This window comes from Polypterus senegalus, chromosome 4 (genome assembly GCF_016835505.1).
Source record: "Polypterus senegalus isolate Bchr_013 chromosome 4, ASM1683550v1, whole genome shotgun sequence".
In the NCBI taxonomy this organism is placed as follows: Eukaryota; Metazoa; Chordata; class Cladistia; order Polypteriformes; family Polypteridae; genus Polypterus; species Polypterus senegalus.
This window is the reverse complement of record NC_053157.1, coordinates 179,673,715-179,691,685: the sequence shown is the minus strand read 5'-3', so window position 1 is coordinate 179,691,685 and position 17,971 is coordinate 179,673,715. Positions and strand designations below refer to the sequence as shown.

The window sequence follows — 17,971 nt, the reverse complement described above, 5'->3', positions numbered from 1 at the left end:
AGTCTCTCCCAGACAAAGATTTCAAAGCAGACTGGGGTTTCAAGATGTGCTGTTCCAGCTCTTTTGAAGAATCACAAATAAACGGGCAGCGTTGAGGATCGTAGACGCAGTGGTCAGCCAAGGAAACTTAGTGCAGCAGATGAAAGAAACTTCAAGCTTATTACCTTTCAAAATTGGAAGATTTCCAGCAGTGCCATCAGCTCAGTACTGATAGAAACCAGTGGGATCCAGGTACACCCATCTACTGTCCGGATAAGTCTGGCCAGAAGTGGTCTTCATGGAAGAGTTGCAGCCAAAAAGCCATACCTCTGACGTGGAAACGAGGCCAAGCGACTCAAGTATGCACGAAAACATAGAACTGGGGTGCAGATAAAGGAAGCCTACATCCACAGAAGATCTGCGGTTAGTTCTCCGAGATGTTTGGAACAACCTACCAGCCGAGTTCCTTCAAAAACTGTGTGCAAGTGTATGTAGAAGAATTGATGCTGTTTTGAAGGCAAAGGGTGGTCGCACCAAATATTGATTTGATTTAGATTTCTCTTAGGTTCATTCACTGTATTTTGTTGATTGATTGAAAATAAATGATTAACACTTACATTTTTTAAAGCATTCTTTGTTTACAGCTTTTTTTCACACCTGCCTAAAACTTTTGCACAGTACTGTAAGTTGTTTATGTAAGCCTTCCCTAACAAACAGTGCTGCTATAAAATATGAAAGTCAAAGTTAATGCTGCACTAAAGGACAAATTTGATAAAATATGAAAGTCAAAGTTAATGCTGCACTAAAGGACAAATTTGGTATTTTTCACATCAGTTATTTTTCACAATCATGGTATGTACTAATTTGCTACCTGAAATGACGTGCTAAAGTGAAGATTTTATTTAATTTTTTCTTTTATTTTAAAAATACAGTGTCTGTTTTTGCAGCTTAAAATGGAATTTTAGGGTACACCGGTCCATAGTTAATAGAAAAGCTGTAAAACTTCTGTGATCCTCCTTTTGATTACAATCAAGTTGCAAAACCGCGTATCAATATTGTTTTAAGAAGGATAAAAACAAACGTATTGTTGTGAGATTCAGACAGTTTTAAAGGAGACTGGCTGTGCACTTACTAGGTTCACCTTATTTTGTGGTAGTGCAGGCTTTGTGCTGACGTGTGCTTTGCAAACGCTAGAGTCTGTTGAGAGTGTTGGTTTGTTCTGTGGTGTGAGATTTACATTAAAAAAATACATTTTGCTCTTAAAAACTTGGGTTTTGGTTGCCTCTAAGGAACCGTGTGGGAATTTTTAAAGCTTTTTTCCCTTTAGAAGGGTTTTTTTTTTGCTTTTTTTTCGCCCGCACAAGAGCAAAAGTAGCTGGGTGTTTGGAAGTGCGCTTGGAAAAGTTATTTGTACTTGTTCTTTTTCTTGTTATCTGTATTTGAATTAGCATCGAGGCAGGGTAGAAAGCAGCAGTAACTGATATCGGCATTTGTAAATAAATAACCGCGTCGTCGTAACAGCGATTCCTTAGTTTAAAGGAAAAGAAAAAAGGCCGCGGCTGACTTCAAAGCAGTAAAAGGTGGAAACTCAGTAGTGCGCAGGTAAGCGGCCTGCGTTAAGACACCGTTCAGGCACAAGGAGCAGTAGGAGCAAATAAGGTAGTAAAGTTTTATTTATTTGTTTATTTTAGATTAAACAGTCCTTAGCCGTCCAGAGGCAGAACAGTTAAGTGGGCGACAGCGTATTGGTTCATTAATACGGGGGAATACAAACAGTGCGAGTGAAGAGCTTATAAGTAAGAAGAGTGCAAAGCTAGAAGAGACAGAGAAAAGTAAAGTTAACCTCATAGAAAGGCAGGCAGCTGAGAGGGAGAACAGTACAGGAGCTTAAGGGGGAAAAGGTGTAAAATATCTGTAGCAGATCTTAGTGTTACCATTTAAGTTAAGGAGCAGCTGAAAGAAGAAGAAATTTAATTTTAAGAAAAAAAAAAATATATAGTTAAGGCAGCTTAGTAATCCCAAATCAAATTTTAATAATGAGGCCAGTGCAATGCAAGTCCTGTTGGATGTTGGACTTTTAGATGATGGTTTGGAAGAGCCAGTTGTCTATGAGGGCTACATCTGCAAGAGATGCCAGCTGATCCAGCACCTCGAGCTCAGGGTCGCTGAACTGGAGGAGGAGTTGGCTGACCTGCGTTGTAATAGAGAATTGGCGGACTTGGCCCAGGTGTCCTTTAGAGATAGTGTGCACCCCTAAGGTGGCGCGGGAGGAGATTCCAGACCAGACAGGTAGGAATAGGTGGGTCACGGTCGCAAGGCGTAAGGTAAAGGGTGCACACTGTCCGGCATCAACCCCAGAATTAGAAGTGTCTAACCGTTATCATGTCCTGGCGGAGCTGGACGGTGACTCTGATAATTCTGAGGTGGTAGGCAGGGTTGAGGAGCCCCAACGGGCCACCTCAAAACCAGTTCCCAAAAGAGAGAGGTAGTGATAGTTGGGGACTCAATCATTAGGGGATTGAAGCGCAGGTGTGCTCCAGAGAGAGAGTCTCAGACGGTGTGTTGCCTTCCGGGAGCACAGGTGGGAGACCTCCTGGAAGGGTGGATAGGCTCTTGGCCAGAGCGGGTGGATCCAGTTGTCATTGTCCACGTTGGAACAAATGACATACATAAGGGTAGTCTGTCAGTTCTGCGATCCAAATTCAAAGAGTTAGGTACCAAGCTGAGGAGCAGAACTGACAAGGTAGTCTTCTCCGAAGTTCTGCCTGTGCCACGCGCCAGTCCAGGTAAGATTGAGGAGATTAGAAGGCTTAACGTGGCTCAAATCTTGGTGCAGGGTAGAAGGGTATAGGTTTATGGGGCATTGGGACTCCTTTTGGAACAGATGGGACCTGTTCCGCCGTGACGGGTTACATCTGAACCGGAGGGGCACCAATGTATTGGGGAGGCGTATGTGTAGGCTAGTCGAGGATTGTTTAAACTAGGGAATGGGGGGGCAGGGAGTTTAGGACAGGCCAGATTTAGATCTATACATGGAAGAACAAACAATGGTGTAGAAATAAAAATGCATAGTAATGTAAATTTTAAGCAAACACGTAAAGATAGAAGGATTAACACATTAAAAATAGCTTGCCTTAATGCTAGAAGTATCAAAAATAAGGTAAGTGAGTTGGAGTTGTATGTAGCAGAGCACAATTATGATATTATAGCAATAACGGAAACCTGGCTAAATAACAAAGATGGGGATGAGTGTAACATAGAGGGATACACATTTTTTAGGAAGGATAGACAGAACAGAAAAGGAGGTGGGGTTGCTGTTTATGCCAAACAGGAATTAAATGTAAGTCATCTTCAGTTGGATGATGAGCCCCATCTTAGTGAGGACATGTGGCTTCGCCTGGAAAATATTAGGGAAAAGGTCTCATTTTAGGAGTGTGTTATAGACCACCCAATTCAGACAGTAATTTCAACACACATCTTTTAGTAATATCAAAAGGCAAGTTTACAGGGGATATTATAGTCATGTGGGACTTTAATTATCCAAATATTAACTGGGATAACCTTACAGATGGAGGAGCACAAGAGCAGGAGTTTTAGAAGTAATCGCGACTGTTTTTAACACAGCATGTTAAAGCACCAACAAGGGGTGAAGCCTATCTGGATTTAGTATTCTGTAATAATCAGGATAGAATTGAGGGTGTAGAGGTGATTGAACCACTAGGGTCAAGTGACCATAATGTAATACAATTCTCAGTATTTTGTAAGAGTACAGATGCAAAGACTAAAATTGTTAAGTTGAACTTTAGTAGGGCTAATTTTGAGCAGATGCGACAAAGTCTAAGTAGGATAGACTGGGATAAGCTTTTAAATGTGGAGACAGTCGAGGAGCAGTGGAACAGGTTTAAAATGTTTTACATGTAATGCAGGACAGATACATACCTAAATTTGGAAGTAATAGGAAACTAAAAAATCTCCACGATGGATTAATAAAGATTTAAAAAGAAGTTGCAAAGGAAAAACTGCTGTATAAGGCATATAAGACTAATGACTGCAAAGAGAACCGTAGCGATGAGAACATGAGGGCAACCATTAAGAAGGATATCAGAGAGGCTAAAAGACAGTTGGAGAGGAATATAGCAGATAAGGCGAAAGAAGACCCCAAGAGATTCTTTCAGTATTTTAGTAGTAAAAGAACAGTTAAGGAGGAGGTCAAGTTCATCAGGAATAGTAAAGGGAATTAAAAGATACAGACAATGAAATAGCAGATGCCCTAAACTTACATTTTTCTGAGGTGTTTACAAGTGAGCAAGTGGATAACCTGCCAGAGGTAAACACAACTACTAAGGAGGTACTGAGGGATTTGGAAATTGTAGAGGGAGAAGTGCTGCTCAGATTAAATAAGATGAAATCAAACAAATCACCAGGCCCAGATAATATTTATCCTCGTGTTCTTAAGGAGGCTAGTGAGTACATATATAAACCCTTGACACATATTTTTAGGAAGTCACTGTGCACTGGAGAGATTCCAAAGGACTGGAAAATGGCAAATATCATCCCATTATATAAAAAGGGTGACAGGGCAGATCCAAGCAACTATAGGCCAGTAAGCTTAACAAGCATCACAGGAAAATTAATGGAAGGAATTATTAAGGATAAGATTGAGCAACACATGACAAGGACAGGAGTTATTCTGAACAGTCAGCATGGGTTCAGAAGGGGAGGTCGTGTTTTACTAACATGTTGGAATTCTATGAGGAGGCAACAAAAGGATACGATCAAAGTGGAGCTTATGATATTATTTATCTGGACTTTCAGAAAGCATTTGATAAGGTGCCACATGAGAGGTTGGGCATCAAGTTAAAAGAAGTGGGAATTCAGGGTGATGTTTTTAGATGGGTGCAGAATTGGCTCAGACACAGGAAGCAGAGGGTGATGGTGCGAGGAACCTCATCAGAACTGGCGATGTTAAGAGTGGTGTTCCACAGGGGTCAGTGCTAGGGCCGCTGCTATTTTTAATATATATAAATGATTTAGATAGGAATATAAGTAACAAGCTGGTTAAGTTTGCAGATGATACCAAGATAGGTGGATTAGCAGATAATTTGGAATCCGTTATATCATTACAGAAGGACTTGGATAGCATACAGGCTTGGGCAGATTTGTGGCAGATGAAATTTAATGTCAGTAAATGTAAAGTATTACACATAGGAAGTAAAAATATTAGGTTTGAATACACAATGGGCGGTCGAAAAATCGAGAGTACACCTTATGAGAAGGATTTAGGAGTCATAGTGGACTCCAAGCTATCAACTTCAAACAGTGTTCAGAAGCCATTAAGAAGGCTAACAGAATGTTAGGTTATATAGCACGATCTGTGGAGTACAAGTCCAAGGAGGTTATGCTCAACCTTTATAATGCACTGGTGAGGCCTCATCTTGAGTACTGTGTGCAGTTTTGGTCTCCAGGCTACAAAAAGGACATAGCAGCACTAGAAAAGGTCCAGAGAAGAGCGACTAGGCTGATTCCAGGTCTACAGGGGTTGAATTATGAGGAAAGATTAAAAGAGCTGAGCCTTTACAGTTTAAGCAAAAGAAGATTAAGAGGTGACATGATTGAAGTGTTTAAAATTATGAAGGGAATTAGTACAGTGGATCGAGACTTGTATTTTAAAATGAGCTCATCAAGAACACGGGGACACAGTTGGAAACTTGTTAAGGGTAAATTTCGCACAAACATTAGGAAGTTTTTCTTTACACAAAGAACGATAGACACTTGGAATAAGTTACCAAGTAGTGTGGTAGACAGTAAGACGTTAGGGACTTTCAAAACTCGACTTGATGTTTTCTTGGAGGAAGCAAGTGGATAGGACTGGCGAGCTTTGTTGGGCTGAATGGCCTGTTCTCGTCTAGATTGTTCTAATTATGATAATAGTTGAGAGTCACATAATCATGTATATTCTTTCACTATACAAAACTTCCTTTTTCTTCTTAGATTCTGTGTGCTGCCACTGGATTGTATATACACACTTGTGCTTCAGTGAAGTAGAATATTGAGCAGACATGTAGCCAGGGCTTCATCTGGGCCAATTTTGTGTTTCAGAGAACCTGATGTAGATGATTGCTGCATATCGCTCTTTTACCTATAATATACTTCTGACTGCAAGAGGGGCTCATGCTCTCTAACATGCCTGATTGAAAATTGTGTCCTCATAAAGAGAACCAAGAAAAAAAGCCACTATTTGTTACCCCTTTAAACCCTGCACGTAGCATGTAATCAAGTGACAGGAACTGAACAGATATTATAGACCTTCATCCTGCTTATCCAGGTCTTGGTACAGCTAGAGCCAACTCTGGCAATCATAGGATGGATACAAGGTAGAAACAGTCCTTGGACAAGGACAGAGTCCATCACAGGACTCGCAAACACTGTAGGGCCAATTTAGCAATGCCAATTCCAATTATTTTAATTAAGATGAGGTTTAGTAAGTTCAGTACAGATGTTTTAACATAGGCAGAGTTGGCTGTGATTCCAGCCACACTGTGATAAGTTTTACATGGAGTCTGTGTGTTTTTTTTTTTTGGTTTTTTTTGTGTGTGTGTGTGTGTACAAGACACAGCATAGAAAAGCTGCCTCTTTCAAAAAAAAAAAAAATCAAAGGCTTTTATTAATACAATGCAGTATAATCCGCACACTTCCTATATATTATGTGTACGAAAGTAAAATGAAACTTGTGCCCCTTTTACTACACTCCACTCCATGTGCATCTTGCGCTGTAGGCCATGGAAAATGAGCAGTAATGTAATGGGTGACACTTTGCTGTTGGGTTGTGTTAGCTCCACCTGTGAAGGACAATGCAAGTAGACAAATGAGCAAGAAACATCCATATCTCAAGAAAATAGTACTATGAACTAATGATAAAGTAATCTGGTGTTCTTCCATTATCACAATGTTATCTCATAAACGCGGAACTCCTGTTTTCTTTAATCAAAACCTTTACTGCTTCAAAATGGCCATATTTGGTAAGTTCTATAGGTTTTATTATCACCTATGTACCCTTAAACCCCATTGTAGATTGCAATAGCAGACAAGGTATCCTTTAACTTTGATTCAGCAAGGATGTGCATTCTGCAGTTTTGTACTAGATAAAATAATTGTGTTTTGATTGGTATCTGTCTGTAAATTAAATAGTAAAGCATTATGTATTTTTATTTCCATTAAAGGACATTGTTAGTAAAAGTTCTGACTTGTGTACAAAATCACCATATGAATGGTGGTAGCAAGGGCACTCATTCAGAACCATTGGGCCACTGTACGAAAAGTATAGTAATCTGTTTACCTGGAATCTTTATTTTTACTGTGTCCTTCATTTACTGCTTTTAGAGTATAAGAACCTCTCCTTTTAGTGTATTAAGTAAATCAGTATGAAAGAATAAGTGATGAGTTATCATTTCAGTAATCATTACTGTATGTTTTAGGTTTTCAGAACTGATCTAATCACAGCCATGAAGCTTCATGATTCCCACCAGCTAAACCCAGAGGATTACTATATACTAGCAGACTCTTGGAGACAGGAATGGGAAAAAGGTGTCCAAGTTCCAGTCAGCCCTGAATCAGTCCCTATGCCTGGGGTCCGGTATGTAGTGTATCAGTGGAATGTTTTAGTCATTTACTACTTTTTTTGCTTTGGACTTTTTAAAATCTTTATTTCAAGCATTTTCATCTTAGTTCTGTAATATTAATCTCTTTTTGCCTTATTTTATATTTTCAGTAGTATATAGAAGATTCATTTAGTTCACATTCCTGTACTATTCTAAGTGTTCTTTTAAAGAGCTCTTTAGAATGTATGCCCAGCACAGTACATACGCCATTAGAAATAATGATATTTAAAACATTGAATTATTTGGAGCCATTTCATCCGGGCTTCCTTTACAAAGCAAACTGAGCCTTTTATTCTGGCTGAACAGACTTTGTTTTGCTGACACACATGTACTCTTGTGCTTTTAAAGCCCAAATGCCATTTCAAAGGTAGTAGACAGGGTCATGAGTAATGTTAATGATTACATGTTCAAGTGTTGTTTTATCTTTACATATCTTAAACAATAACTATTTTGCAGTGATTGCACTCTATGGCTTTTTCTGTTCTTGCTATATAATCTTTTTAAATGGTAAGAGGTGATTCTATAGCAGTGTCTGCTCTACAATTGAGACCACTGTATTACAGAACTGCTATCCTGGTTTCCCCTTTCCATTTTAAATAATACTTGTGCTACCAAACAATCCACATTATTAATTAGATGTAACTATTGAATTAAATTTTTTTTTTTTTTTTGGCGAAGACATATGGAAATGAGGTTATCCTGTAAATGGCAAAGTGCTAGATCTGCACACGTTACTCTTTTTCATTTTGATTTCACCTTGATTCCCTGTGAAGACATGACATTGCTTAAGTTGTACATTTTAATAGAAGGATAGTTCCCGTTAAGTGTGCCTTGTGTTAGCCTGAAGTAGAGAGATGGTTATATGTCATTTTACTATTGTATAATAGTGTATACTACTTTTTGTTTTTGACCTCTTAAGTATTTTTTACAGTCTTTTATTTTTTTAATATTGGTATCATCTCATTTAACAAGTTGTTTTACAGTATCTCTTGAATTTGAGCTTGTTTCCTCCCCACAACCCTGACACATTATTTTGCCTCAGACATTTGCTTTAAGTGAAACTGGATTTAATAATGTTTGTTTCAGAAAAATTTTAGCAAGTAGAGTATAGTTTCTGCCACAGCACTAAACATCAAACAAAGACTTCAATAAATCTGACATGGACACGTTTGTTTCTCTGTAATTACAGTATGTATTTCTTACATTTTTTACTTGTGCTACATAAATTCCTGTCCAAGTCAATTTTATGAAGCTGCTGTTTATTTATGAAACTTACATTTTGGAAAGTTGATTGGCTGCCTGCTTTGCTTCATTCTGTTACTACATATTAGGGGTGCGAATTGGTGGAGGTCTCATAATTTTGATATTTCATCAATATTTGATTGCCCTTTTGATTTATATTACAACTTGATATTAATTTTTTGACATTTTAATTCTTGCTTAAAACTTTTTTGGTAAAGATGCAGTGTGTCTCCAGTATTTTGACATTTTTTTTTCTGTGAGTAAAATAATGATGATAGAGACAAAAACGTTTAAATCAAAGTTTTAATATCTCAAAAGTATAGTACTTCATTATGTTTTTCTTAATGAAAAAACTTTGCAACATTCAAATTATGCACACCTACAAATAAGACCATTTTGTCTTGTGGGGAGAAAGAAAGAAAATAAATCCCTGGAGATGTATAGTATGTTAACAAATAAATACACTTTAAGCACAAAGTGTATTCTGTTAAGAACCAGCAATGTATTTAAAAATCTGAATTTTATTAAAAGTATTTTGGGACAAATACATAACTCTAAAGCAAAAAGTGCTTCATAGCTTGTATTATAAACCAACCTAGAATCGGCTCTTGTGCACAACTAAAGACCACATTTGTCATTTATTGGATATGATTTTAGCATGTCATCGGGCCGTGTGGCCATTCATCTCCAAGCATTTTGTAAAAAAAAAATATTAATTTTGAGCTCTGCTTTACTGTAGAAGTCGGACATATGTACCTTGGTTCCAGGATGTGGCTGATAATTCTGGAAACCAGAATTATCTACAGAATCCCACAGAAGGGGATCCTTGTAAATAAAATATGCAATGGACTGTGTTACAAATATTTTTCTTTGGGACCATTACTAGGAGCTTTGTTTAAAGTTGGTTCTAGTGTTTGCCGTCTAGTCAGTTTGCCTTTGTCCAGACTTAATTCTGGGTGGTGTCAGGTGAGATGTGTACATGTTAGTGGTCTTTCCATAATATCTTTATTTTTACATGTTCATGTCGAGGTGTACATTGACACTTTGAAATCCAAAATAACCCCTTGCTTTAGCTTTGAAATAAGATACTCCAAGAACCTAGTGGCAAACCTCTTTTGACATGTTTTCTTACTTACTGTGATACAAATAGGATCTTGCCAGCATAAGTGCATCCCATCAACAAAATCTCACTAGATATACAAATGAATGTAGAATATGTATTATAGCAGCATAAGTTCTACATTATGCAACATGTATATACTTTTATTGGTGTGATGAAAAAAATTGCTTGGACAAATCTAATGCATTACTGTAATAACGCATTGTATAATTGACTTCCTTAAAATATATATATATAGCAAAATACCCGCGCTTCACAGCGAAGTAGTGTGTTAAAGAAGCAATGAAAAAGAAAAAACATTTTGAAAGTAACGTAACATGATTGTCAATGTAATTGTTTTGTCACTGTTGTGAGTGATGAGTGTTGCTGTCATATATATATTTATACACACACACACACACACACACACACACACACACACACACACACACACATATATATACACACACATATATACATAAACGTATATATATCTACATATACACACATACATATACACACAAATACATAAACACACACACACACATATCTATATCTATATATACATATATACACCCACAGCTATTTCGTATCAGTGCAATACGCTGCTTGTTAAAACGGATAACTCCCGCTCTTACGTGCAAGTCTTCGTGGATATTATGATATAACTATTGTATTTGTTCAAATTCTATTTAAATTTTAAATAGAAGGAATTTTTATTTAGTCGACAGAAATATCTTTGGTAGGAATGGTAAAAACAGACAGGAATATTTATTCCTGAATAAATCAACTCAAACCTTAAACAACTTATAATATTTTGCTCTCCATAAAAATATATCCTGTCAAAATTATACAAATTCAAATATGAACATGCTGCATAACAAAACCTGGAAATATAAATAAAATGTGTTCCTTTCAGCAATAACAAATCAAATCATTCAGTTGTCTTTGCTCATATGTCATTTTAGAGCTGGACGCCTGGCATCTTTTTTTTGGCAACAAGTTCGTTTATGTTTGGTGTGAGGTTCTGTGTTGTGGAGATTCTCATGATGGATTGGGGGTTCTTCAGTGAGGTGAATCCTGTGTGCTGTTTTGTTAGTCTTTATCACTGAGAAGAGCTTCTCACACAGATATGTGCTACCAAACATGCACAAGGTTCGAGCCGCATGTAGACAGACTTTTTTTGTTCTTCAAAGTCACCAAAGCGCCGTGCAAACTCGGTGCGCTCAGTTTATCAGCAAAGTGCGTATTTTGGGAACACCGTAGTGACGACTTGGTTCAACATTTACTTGGCAACAGGGAAAGTGGGGCAAGTTGCACTGGTGCATTTGTGTCTCCCATAAAAGCAGCTTCACTTGAAATCACTTTGTGATTGTGCACAGGTAAAACGTCCGCTGAAGTGTCAGATTCTTATTTAATTCTTCTGCTTTCTGTATCTTCTGCATTGCATTCAGGTCTTTCAGGTTACCCTGATGTTTTGTCTCATAGTGCCGTCTTAGATTAAATTCTGTAATTACAGCCACATTAGCTCCACAAATGAGACACACGGGTTCAGTAAACATATACTTAGCCTCCCATCGGTTTTTAAAGGCTCTATTTTCAGAATCAAATTTTCTCTTCAGCATCGTGTGAGTTAGCTTCGCAATAACTTGCAGCATCATAAGCTAGACTTGATTAACGCGGTAAGTGTTCAGCAAGGCAGCTGAAGCGCTGCATTATGGGATCTGTAGTTTATTGTGTTACCAGCGCTTCATATACCCGGGCCATTAATAACAATAATACAGTATATAAAATGATCTCTGGGCGGATATAAGTACATGCCGGGCGGATGTGGCCCGCGGCCCTTGAGTTTGACACATATGGACTAAATAGAACTTGAAAAGATATATTTTTTCAAATGTGATTGCGCAATTCAGATAGAGTAAACGCGCACTACAGCCTGCATGCCTCAATAAGTCATTCTCCCCTTGCTCTTACTTTTTTACCGTTCATCTAATGAATACACTGAGTATGGCTTTACCAAAACAATCATTGATGGCGAATAAAGTATCCATTATTCGAGTATGTAGATCGGTGTGTATGTAGGTAGATATATATATAGATATAGATATATAAGAGAGAGAGAGATACACATACCCGCGTATCGCAGCGGAGAAGTAGTGTGTTAAAGAAGCTATGAAAAAGAAAAGGGAACATTTTAAAAATAACGTAACATGACTGTCAATATACAGTAATTGTTTTGTGAGTTTTACTGAGTGTTGCTGTCATCAAGGATTTGATTATCATTATTTCTTTCAATCAGGTTTGTATTAGTAGGATGTGTTGTGTTCAAGTTACATTCCGTGTTTGTCAATCGTTGTAAAGATGACAGGTTTCATTCATCGATTCGTTTCTTACTCCATCAATAAACCGTTCGTCTTCTTTATCTGAGACCCGACACACTGCATGCACAGGTTTTTTTTACACTGTCTTCCTTTAGCGGGACATTGACTTTTTCCACCGTGTGCTTTGTTTCCACGGTAGCTACATTTATGAATATGCTTGTATATTTTTGCTGCCTTTTCAATTGTGTAATTCGTTTTTTTGTTCAGCGCTCTTTGGAACTGTTGCTTTTTGTCTGTGCACTGCGTCAGTTCACGTGAGCCGCTCGGTGTACATGCATCGAAGTTTCCCAGCTGTGCTGGTGCCATGTCGTGCTATGTCCATGGCTGTATCTAATGTTACCGAAGTCCCGCACTTAAAACTTTCTCGCAGTTTCGCTGAGTTTGTGCCAAACACCACCCTGACCATCTCATCTTCCTCTGCATAAGCACAGTCCTTCACCCGTGAATATTTACCCGTGGCAGTTTGCTATTGAATTGCCGCTAACTGACGGCCTTATATGGGTAGGCACTAAATTACAAACGCCAGCGGCAGCCTGTCTATGAACTTAATTTAAAGTTTAGGTTTACGTCGTGCTTTGTTTCCGAAGTAGCAGAACTCATGAATATGGTTGTATATGTCACTCGCTCGCTTCTTATCGTTTCGCTGCCTTCTCAATTATATAATGCATGTTTTCTTCAGTGCTTTTTGGGCCTCTTCCTGGTTTTCTACGTACTGCGTGATTACGTGGAAGGCGTGATGATGTCAAACGAAACTCCGCCCCCACGGGTTTCAAGCTCATCTCCATTACAGTAAATGGAGAAAAACAGCTTCCAGTTATGACCATTACGCGTAGAATTTCGATATGAAACCTGCCCAACTTTTGTAAGGAATAACCCTACCAAATTTCAGCCTTCTACCTACACGGGAAGTTGGAGAAATAGTGATTAGTCAGTCAGTCCAGGGCTTTGCCGTTTATTAGTATAGATTTTAATAACCTGTTGATGCAAAAATTGAAGACCTCAAGAATTATGGTTTGCACCTGAATTGGCTTTTTTCCCCTCTGCCCAACCTTTAGTGTGTGCAGTATCATTTTACAAAGTTTATTAATGTTTAGCTGACTCTGGCTATGCTTTTTTGCAGGTATTTTGTTTTTCATAGCATTTACACAAATGTATAGATGCTGCTTCTTGCCACTGACAAAATAAAAATGTGTGTCTTTGCATATGTTCTGCTCATCTTTGATAGCATCTTTTGGGTATATACTCCTGATAAGTGGCAAAAGCTTAAACAGATTCAGCAGGAGTGTAAAAAGATGTTTAATCCACCGCAATAGCATTGGTAGTTGCTTGACTGAATAATGTGAAGTTTTCCACCTTTTAATAAATGCGTATAGTACATAATTTATAGTTATGTAAATACACAGTATATACAATTAATATATACCTAAGTAATATATTAATAATTATACCTAAGGAGCCAACTAGTGCACAAATCATTATTAAACTTTGCAATGCGTCCTTTTCAGTATATTGTTATCTATACTAATAAAAGGCAAAGCCCTCACTGACTGACTCACTCATCACTAATTCTCCAACTTCCTGTGTAGGTAGAAGGCTGAAATTTGGCGGGCTCAATCCTTACAGGTTACTTACAAAAGTTAAGCAGATTTCATTTCGAAATTCTATGCGCAACGGTCATAACTGAAACCTACTTACGTACATATGTACAGCCATAGCCTGCAGCTTGGTTGCTGTGTGAGGAGGAGTTGCGTCCCCCATCACCACACCTCCCACGTAATTGACTGCCTGCCCATATAAGGCCATCCATCAGCAGCAATCTAAGCTGTGAGAAAACAGTAAAAAGGTGTGTTGGACGTCGTGGTACATTTTCTGATGCAGCTAGACTGAAACAACTTCGTGACGCTGCCGCCAAATACTCGCAGAAAAATTCACAAGTTAATAGACATGCTTTCGCTAAATACTCACAGGCAAATCCACAACTTAATAGAGACTGTAGCGAGTTCTTAAGTTGAATGAGGAGCCCACCACACACACACACACATCTCCTACTCTGAGGAAAATGAATTCTATTAGGATCAGAAACCGACAGAACCTTAGTCCCAATTTGATATCCTCTGCTGTAGTTGGATTTTGTGAATTTATAGGAGAAAAGGAAATAATCACCCCAACAATTCTTTAAACAATCAAAAAAAAAAAAAAATGTATGTATGTATATATATGTATATATATGTGTGTATATATATGTATATATATATAATAATTATATATAAATAATATATATATATATAAATGTAATATATATATATATATGTATATATATATATATATATATATATATATATATATATATATATATATATATATATATATATATATATATATATAAGTATATATGTTATAAGTCAAAAACATTAAACACCCTTTAAACAATCCTTAACTAATCTACAGTACAATAACTATACAACTCCTGCAGGAAAGAAAGCAAGGTAAAGAAATGGAATGAATATCTTATTTATAAATGGCGCAAAAATATTCATGTACTTAACCTATATTACAACTATGTACACATATAAATTAGACACCCAGACACAAACAATCCCCACACATTCCCCAGTCCTTTATCTGAGCTTTGTTTTAAAAGTTTAGAATTACACGGCCTGGGAAGTCTGCAGTGAATCCAGTGACCAGTCCTGATGTGTGCTGCGGACACGTTTACTTAATTTACATGTAAAGAAGCGATCTCACCGGCTCGGCGACAGTTCCTTTATTGATGAATGAAGTCCGTCTCACTTGGGTGAGTCGGCGTTAGCGTCCATCCGTGGCCGACACCCGCTCTACAACAGACAAGTAAGCCGTGAGCTCCAAATATCCCTTTTAGGTTAGCAGGCAGACCTTCTCCGTGCACCCAACTGTCCTTATTACGGAGTCTTCCTTGCTTTACTGCTGGCTGCTTCTTTCCATTCACCTTCCCAACTGTTTATTTAAAGTTTTCCTTCTCATTTTTCCGCTCCTCTCTCTTCTCCCTTTTCCTTCAAAATACATGCTGCCTTGCCTTTTTACAGTCGGTTCCCCTTGCATCACACCATGGTACGTTAGGAAGGACCCACAGGCCTAGTTTGGCCCCCAATTCTTCTTAAAGAGATATCCCACAGACAGTTAATTACTGGGACATAATCTCTAAAAGAATGCATGCGGCAGAAACCGTTAAAAGCACACAATAAAAAAAAAAAAAAAATGTGACAACCGTTACAAGATGCTGTCGCTAAATACTCGCAAGAGATTCCACAAGGTCATAGACACGCTGCCGCTAAATATTCACTTAATACCGGGAATGCCTGTTAAACATCTTAGAATCACAAGTCGCGATTTGGGTAGTCAACACTTGATGAATGAAACCTGTTATCTTTACAACGGTTGACAAACACGGAATGTAATTTGAACACAACACGTCCTCCAAATACGAACCTGATTGAAAGAAATAATGATAATCAAATCCTTGATGACAGCAACACTCATAACAGTGACAAAACAATAACATTGACAATCATGTTGTTGTTGTTGTTTTTAAAATTTATTTATTTTTTTTTCCCATAACTTCTTTAACACACTACTTCTCCGCTGCAAAGCGCGGGTATTTTATTATAATGTATAAATTGTAGCTTTACTGACTCCATGCTTCCCTAACTTGGACAAGTGGGCTCGAACATTGATGGATGGAAGGAGTTATGCAATAGTATTGTAGTTGAAAATATTATTTGTCCCCAAGGGAAAATACCTGGTAAAGCAGAGTGTTATCTGTCTGTCTGTAATTAATTACCAGCAGAAAGTCAATGGCAGTGTAATTTTAGGTGTAATTTGCTATTACATTTTCCTGGAGTAGGCTGTAAAAACAGTGCTAAAAGTGTTGGTTTTGAAAATCATTCGAGTAACTGTATTGATGTTAGACCCAAGGATTACTCTGGCTGTAAAAATGCCAACAGTGTTCGTGCAGAGCATTCATTGCTTATGAATTGAAATAGGCATGTCTTGCATAAGCGACAGGCCTGAGAATTACCCAGGCAACGATGCAGACATGTCCTCTGCTAGCCTCATAATGGCGTCTCGTAAGAAACGTTTTTCCACAACCCAGGTGTTGCACGATTTTGACACTGATATACGCAGTGATGACGAAGTGAATCTGTCCTCACACAGTGAGATTGAAATGGACAGTGAAATCGAAAGTGATTTTGATGAATCCGAAAGTGGCATTTATGTCGGTTGCACATGTACAGTGTGCTGTTCAAAAGCTACTGTTATACCTACTGAGATGTTGGATTGTGTACTTCACCATGCTTCAAGATATACCACACAAACACATTTTGACAGCATATACAGTATTTCTACACTGCTGACTTTGTACTTTTAGGGTTTTGCATGTTTTACAGTAGAAAGATCAGATTTAATATGTATTTTTCAAGCCAAAAAAATACAATTCTTCCCTAAGAGAAAAATTGTAACATTATGGTGATTAATAGGGGAAAAAAAAGATAAGGATAACCGCTCCATAGGCCCCAGGGTATCACACAATTATATTTACACTGTATGAATATACAGTAAAAAATAAATAAATTGAGCAGGTCCGTTGGAAATTTGAGTATGTGGTCACTTGCTGAAAGGTGTACAGGAGGTGCATGGAAACAACTCCCTTATTCTTGCATAGTTACATACAAGGGTTTGTAATAGAGCTTAAATAAACAGAGATGGGTGACTTGTTCCTTGGCCCACTGTAGTTGTGACTGAGTGAGCATTAAGTAAGCATGTAAAATGGCTTGCAAAATGTAAATGTGGCATGCTGTTTGGCTACATTACATTTATCTATAGGTACTTTTTAAAATGAAGATCAAGTCTTAATACGTAAACATACTTGTATGTTACAAAAGTCAAAAAACTCTCATGGGGTGTACTTTTTCACATGCAAAATTGCTTTTGTGAAATTAATTCATTTACTTTGTTCCCAATGCATGTTTTTTTTTCTACAGAATTGTGAGCAGTTGTTTTATACTTCTAGTACAGGATAGACTCCAACTAACTTAGAATGAACAGGTTTAGAAAATGAGGAAATGCCTCTCCAACTTTTCTTTCTTTTTTTTTTTTTTTTGTGTCATTAGCATTTTCTTTGGTTGAAATGTAGAAATGCCTTATTTTAATTAAAGTCGTTTAACAAATTTTAAAAAATCATTTTAATCAAGTTCATAAAATCTAAAATTTATCTTTGAATATTGAAGATAGAGCCTTTTCAATATCTGTATGTCTTAAGAAGCAAAGTGTACTTATGTAGCTCTTAGCAAATTAATTTACTTCCCTTCTTTTATAACCCTTAGTGTGTTTCTTTCACATGCATTGATTTATTCATTTGAATATTGTTTCTCTCTTTTTGGGAATTAAATTTTGTTAGCAGAAGTAGTAGTTTAGATATTGTGACAATAACCCAACACAGACAGACGCTGGAGGCACACTGATCAAAGCACACGCTTTTATTTTACAGTTCACACAGCCCAATGCACCATAAACAACTTAGTCCTTTTTTTCTTCTTTATTCTTTTCATTTTCCTGTTATCTCCTCTGCTGCC

The 17,971-nt window shown here is 37.5% G+C and overlaps 1 protein-coding gene across 6 annotated transcripts in view; it reads left to right on the top strand.

The window, feature by feature from the left end:
- The window catches only part of jade1 (jade family PHD finger 1), a 153,237-nt gene that overhangs the window by 71,085 nt on the left and 64,181 nt on the right, over window positions 1-17,971 (top strand). For all 6 annotated transcript variants that reach the window (XM_039751697.1, XM_039751692.1, XM_039751693.1 and 3 more), the window contains exon 5: window positions 7,455-7,612. In XM_039751697.1, coding sequence (XP_039607631.1) covers window positions 7,455-7,612 — 158 coding nt within the window. The remainder of the gene's footprint in view (window positions 1-7,454; window positions 7,613-17,971) is intronic.